Source organism: Anopheles bellator, chromosome X, assembly GCF_943735745.2.
Source record: "Anopheles bellator chromosome X, idAnoBellAS_SP24_06.2, whole genome shotgun sequence".
In the NCBI taxonomy this organism is placed as follows: Eukaryota; Metazoa; Arthropoda; class Insecta; order Diptera; family Culicidae; genus Anopheles; species Anopheles bellator.
In genome coordinates, this window is record NC_071287.1 from 7,437,604 (window position 1) to 7,443,328 (window position 5,725).

Consider the following 5,725-nt stretch of genomic DNA (forward strand, 5'->3'; position numbering starts at 1 on the left):
GCCATCACACTCCCTCACCCGACAACCCGAACACTTGGGCGCGCATCATTGACGCGCCGGCATGCGGAATGGACCGCGCGGCTTTCCCAGCATTGTTGCCACCGGGGGGGTGTTGATACCCACCCACTTAGAACACCCGGTGCCACGTGCACTGGTTCAGCCCCCGGGGTCCAGGGTCGGGCCCTCCAAGGCCAACCCTTTAACACCCCACCCCGCGGTAATTAGCATCCCTTACCGGTAACGGCACCCGGAGTTTGTGTTGAACAAACGGTGGCGGAATAGGCGGGTGATGACAGGGTGGGTCGGTGGAGCGAGAAAGGAAGGCAAGGAACGTCGTGGCCGACAATCGCGGTGACAAGCTCAAGCATCGATTGTGGGGATTGTTTTCGGGCTTCGCTTCGCTTGCCCGCCGGCGATCGCGGCGATCCACCCAACGACTGCGAGGACTCGTCGCTTCATGAGGGGTGGTTACGGGGTGGACCCGCGACGGTGTGAAATGAACCACTAAACCCCAGCCCCCCCCCCCAAACGAAAGGACGTCACGAGCCGGTAACCTTCGCCGATGACTGCCGGTTTTCCCAATTCCCCATCATGGCGTGGCATTCCAAAATCGGAATAAAAAAAAACCACAGCTGAAGGGTGGCAAGGGTGGTGGGGTGGGGTGGCTGGGTAGGGTGTGGTCCGAGTGGTCCGAATTCCAGTTTAATCCGGCCCCGGTTACACACCGTTCGCTCGCTCCATTCTGCTGCTCCTTTCTCGTTCAGTAGCAGCGTAGCTTCACAATCTTCATTCTATCTCTCTCTATCTCTCTCTCTTTCTCTCGTTCGCTCTGGCTGCCTTGCTCGCGATTTGTCAGCGATGTGGCCGTCGCCCCGTAAAGTGCACTCCGATTGACGTAATTGAGGATTGACGAATGCAAACACCTCCACTCCTTGTACTCTTCGATCCGGCTGCCGCTTGAGACCTTGAGCAGTTGTTGGCGCGACAATTAGAGGCTGCCCGAAAGGTGTAACCCATACGGAAGCACGTAACGCACTGTGTGTATGTGTGCGCGTGCGTGTGCGCGCCTCACTCACGCACCCGCCGAAGGTTCGCAGCCGTTCGATTTCGCTGGCCAGGCGAGAGCTAATGGCTACGGCTTCGGTATCCTTGGGCACCCTGCCAAGCGTTTTGGCCACCGGCCTCACATTCAAATTCGAAGGATATCCATCATTTTGGGTCGCGGGGAGGGGAGCGATCGAAAGCGAAAGGCGCTCGCCACCGTTCGATGCTAATGCACCGTTCGAATATTGGAAACTTCACGCCACGGTCCGTGAGTTCGTGAGCAGCGGTTGCTCCGATCGAGAATGGAACTGTGCAGTGCAGTCCAGTCACTGCATAAACAAATCGAAGAAGAAAAAATCGATTTTCGACCTTTAGACCTGGTAGCTTTCACGGTAGCGAAAGCGCGAGCAATTATGCACCGAACCCCGAAATTGTGGCTCCAAAAAGGACTCAACAGCGTCACAACAATCACACTCGGCAGAACTTCAACTTTAGCCGCACTGTCAGTCCACTGACGTCGATCGCGTCCAGCTTACCTTATCGTCGTCCAGCGGGATCTTCATCAGCTCGATGTCGGTCTTTGGTTGAGCGACCGGGTCCGGGCCGGGGGCGGCCGCCGGTTCGGGGGCGGGGTTTGCCGCTGGCAATGGCACGCCAAGGACGAGTGCCACCGCACCGCATATCACAGCCGTCACTAGAAGCACCTTCATCCTGCTGTGTCCTGCTGTGCTGCTGTCCGGTTTTTGGACCGACAAGTAAAGAGAGGAAAAAAATCCCAAATGGAAATCAAAACACCGAAAACATCACTGGCATCACTCGACGCGCCTCAGTTTGCGTCATTTGCGCCTCTTCTCACGGTCCGCGGTTTTTGGGGATTTTGTGAGCCGCGGCGAAAAGTTCACAAAATTCCCGAACCACCCGCCGAGAATCGGCCATAAACGCGGGTAGGGGGGGAATGCAGGAGCGCGTGTGTCGAAAAGACAGGTGGAAAATCTCGGACTCGGCTGGAAGGGGGAGGGGGAGCGCAAACCGGTAAGAGAGTGATCCTCAGGGGCCCAGTGACGTCAATTAGCGAAACGGAAACGAACCCCCCCCCCGGGGAGTCGAACCCCAGCCTCTGGTTCTGGATGCCGGGGTACAGGGAATGGAGAGCGGTGAGCGGGGGGCGGAGAAGGTGGACGATCAATGGGACCCACGAGACGCAACAGTTGCACATAACAATTGGCGTTGCGGACGGCGTCACGGGACCTTTCGCAATTTCGCGGGCGCGTTTGCATCGTCGTCGTCGTCGTCGTCGCCGTGTCATGAATTTATGATAAGTGGCGCCGGTGTGCTGGCACTGTGTGTCTGTGTGTGTTTGTGCACTTTTATTCATAACCACCTCGCCCAGTCGCGCGCGCGATCGAGGCCCCGGTCCGTTGCTCGTTTGAAACTCTTTTCGATTCGATTCGATTCGTGGGCCACAGCAAAAGAAAAAGGCGCAAAGGGCGCACAGGGCGAGCAGGGTCCAAGGGTCTTTCTCTTTCTATACGAACACACATCCACGACTTTCGCCACCTGAAACGCGCGTTAAGCCGCTAAGCGGTGAAAATGGGCGAAAAATAAGGCCCAATGAACCGGCTAAATCGGCCGGCTCGGAAGCTCCGTTGTAGCCGGAACGGACCAATAGAAAGTAACGGCAGCAACAAACCATATTTATATATATATATGTGTGTATATAAAAATATACATTTATATTTATATGTAACCGAAGCGAACTCCGGAGCCATCGTCGTCGTCGTCCGTGGGGGGTTCGTCGCTTGAAGTCTTTCGTTTTCGATCGAAATTAAGTCACCGCAGGATTTGGCTACTGGTGGTCTGGCGGTTGGTGGCCGGGTGGTGGCGAATTGCATAATGCATCCACCCCAGTCCGCCACCTTCGTAATCACTTCCCCCGCCCCCCTCCCCTCCCCCCTCCTACGGGAGAGAGAGAGAGGCGACAGTAAAGCACCGAGCTCGGAAAGGAAGCTTCGGTTCGGTTTTGGGTCGGGTGAGAGTGCGCCCCCCCACGGTGCTGCGCGCCTGTGGGGTGAAAGTGAACGCACCCCCCCACCCCACCAAACCCGCATCCTCCCTTTTGCTGCGCTCGTGTTTCGCGCACTCCCTCTCGCTCCTTCCTGGGGCTCGACGTGCGGGGCACGATTACTCAATTGGATCGCGCCTGTTTGTGTGTGTGTGTTTGTTTTATTGCACACCGTCCTCGTCCCCCGTTTGCATAACCACCCCCTCCCACCACCCGCGTTGGCGTGTGCGGGTTGCCGGACAGTCGCCGAAAATCTCGACGACGATTCGAGTGAAATCGACGTGACGGGGTTTTGGGGTTGCCCAAATGGAAGTGTCCCGCGCCACTGCAACAACAACGGGGGGGGGGGGGGGGGGGGGGGCAAAAGTCGCTCACACACACACACACACACAGTGGCACACTTGAACGGAACCAAGGTGAGCGGCGCAGGGCTCGGGCTCGGGCCGTTTAATTATCAGCTAAAAACCAGCTGACCGCGACCGGTTCGCCGCTCTCTCTCTCGCTCTCGCTCTCTCGCTCTCTCTCTTTCATCTCTCCGTCTGCCACGCACACACACACACCCACACACACACACACGCAAGGAGCGTGTCACGGAGATCGGGCGATTACTCAATCCAGCAGCAGCTGAGCAGAGACGGCGACGGCGACGGCAAGGCGCAAAGGTGATCTTGCATCAGCCTCGGACCAACAACACCTCCCTTCCTCCCTGCGCCCTCCCTTCTTGAAAGTCGTTTTGCACACACATGCGCAGGCGCGTTGGCCGTGACGTCAGTGACTATACGCCGTTTGGCGGCAGCCCCGGCGACCGACAGCTGACCGACCCGGTTGCCTCCTCGGGTTGGGGGTGGCACCCGCCCCCCCGCACCACCCTAACCCCCGTGTAGAGAGGGGGAGGTGTTTGACGGGCGTTGACAATTAGTAAAAAATAAACGTCACAGCCACAACAACAAAACAACACGTTCTTTCCCCCCCCGGTCCAGCTGGTTGGTTGGGGCGGGGCGGGGGGTAATACGTTGAGATGAGGCAGGAAAGCCCCTGATCCTGCGCCTGTGCGGGACACCGGGATCGCGTTGCGAAGCGATCTTTCGAGGATGGATTCCGTTTCCGTTTGGGCCGGTTTCGAAAGGACGACCTTGATCGGCCAAAGGGGGAGGGGGAGGGGGGGTGGGAGGTGTGAGTGTCCTGAGAACCACCTCACTTCCGCTAGGCCTCAATCCTCTGTCTTTCACGGCATTTGACATCACGGCCTCGGGCAATCCTTTCGGGAGGGTCCTAATCTTTGCCTAAAATGTCCGTCACCAGTGCGGGGTGCGGTGGGGTGGTGGTGAAGGTTGAGAGGGCGGGCTGGTAAATGTGCACCAGGATGCCGGGCAACGAAGGCACCATCGGGAGCATCCCGGGTGGCCCCTAAAGCTCCCCCAAAACCGACTCCACTCACGAGCCCAGACCAGCCAGACGGTGGGCTGCGTGGGGCGGTGGGGAAGGGGGAGGAAATATCCTCCCGCCCTCAAACTCACACAAGCGCACACACACACACACACAGGAGGGTGGCTGCCCAACCCGATAAGTTGCCCGCCCTTTTCCCCGTGATCCACAAGCCACTTCCGGGCTCCAGGCCCCTCCCCCGTTCGCCACCTCACCTGAGGACCTACCGCCTCGCGCCTCACCGCCAGCCTCACTCACTCACCGGCGGCGATGGCGGCGGACACTCTTTTTCTCTCTCTCTCTCTCTCTCTCTGTCCTGCTTGATTGTTGCACGATTCGGGTGCGTGGGGGAAAGGGCTCAGAGAGGGGTGCACGGAGAGGTCCTGTTTTGTACCACACACACACACACACATACACACAAACACACACACTGCGCGACACTTTTGTGGCCACGCTTGGAAGGACGCGTGGCACCCCCCGAAAACGCGAGTGACCTTCCTAACCGGGGTGAGATGCGGGGGTGGGTGGGGGGTGTGAGGGAGGTCACGAGGGGCACTTGGGCACACCGCACACTGCGCCAGGGGCCCGGGGGTCAGCGCAAGCTCCTAAAGTCCTTTCGCTTTCCGCAAGCGGAGCAAGGTAAGCGAGGTAAACGGGGGACCCCCAGCGAGGCGGCGGGGGGGGTTCTGGTGCGACTCTTGCTCCGACCCCAGGGCTGGTGGTGGTGGTGGTGGTGGTGGTGGTTGATAGCTGGACACACGCGCGAAAGGACGCGTGAACGTGGACGGGTAAGAACCTTTTCGTGTATGTATGTTGTTCGCGTCGAGCTGCGCAGATCCTTCCGCCCAACGGGGTGGTGGTTGCAAGCTGGGTGGATGTGCCTGGTGTAGGGGCTGCGTAGCTTGGCTGCTGCTGCTGCTGCTGCTCTCGAAGGCGTTACCGTACGCGCCAGCACTTCACTATCGAATGTCGGGAACGAATGCAAAGCGTCCGAAAATAATAGTTTTGTAAACAGACGGCCGCCACCGCTATATAGTATAGATCGGGCGGCGTGGTGGCGTTCGTCTGCCGTTCGGCTTCGCGCGCGCTCCGAGGCCGAGGGCCGAGGCTGGGTTCGCGAGCACCCCACCACCACCGTCGGCCCGGTGGCGGGGATTCGTCTTTTCGCGCGAGGCGGAGTGGTGTGGAGAGGTG

At 59.0% G+C, this 5,725-nt stretch overlaps 1 protein-coding gene across 1 annotated transcript in view; it reads right to left on the reverse strand.

Annotated features, from left to right (window-relative positions):
- LOC131214024 (putative lysozyme-like protein) overlaps positions 1–5,432 on the reverse strand; it is a 19,418-nt gene extending 13,986 nt beyond the window's left edge. Inside the window, exons 1-2 of the mRNA XM_058208337.1 lie at positions 5,328–5,432; positions 1,581–1,773 (exon numbers count right to left, since the gene is read on the reverse strand). Of these exons, the coding sequence (XP_058064320.1) occupies positions 1,581–1,754 (174 nt within the window). The 5' untranslated portion in view covers positions 1,755–1,773; positions 5,328–5,432. The remainder of the gene's footprint in view (positions 1–1,580; positions 1,774–5,327) is intronic.
- Between the last annotated feature and the right edge of the window lie 293 nt (positions 5,433–5,725).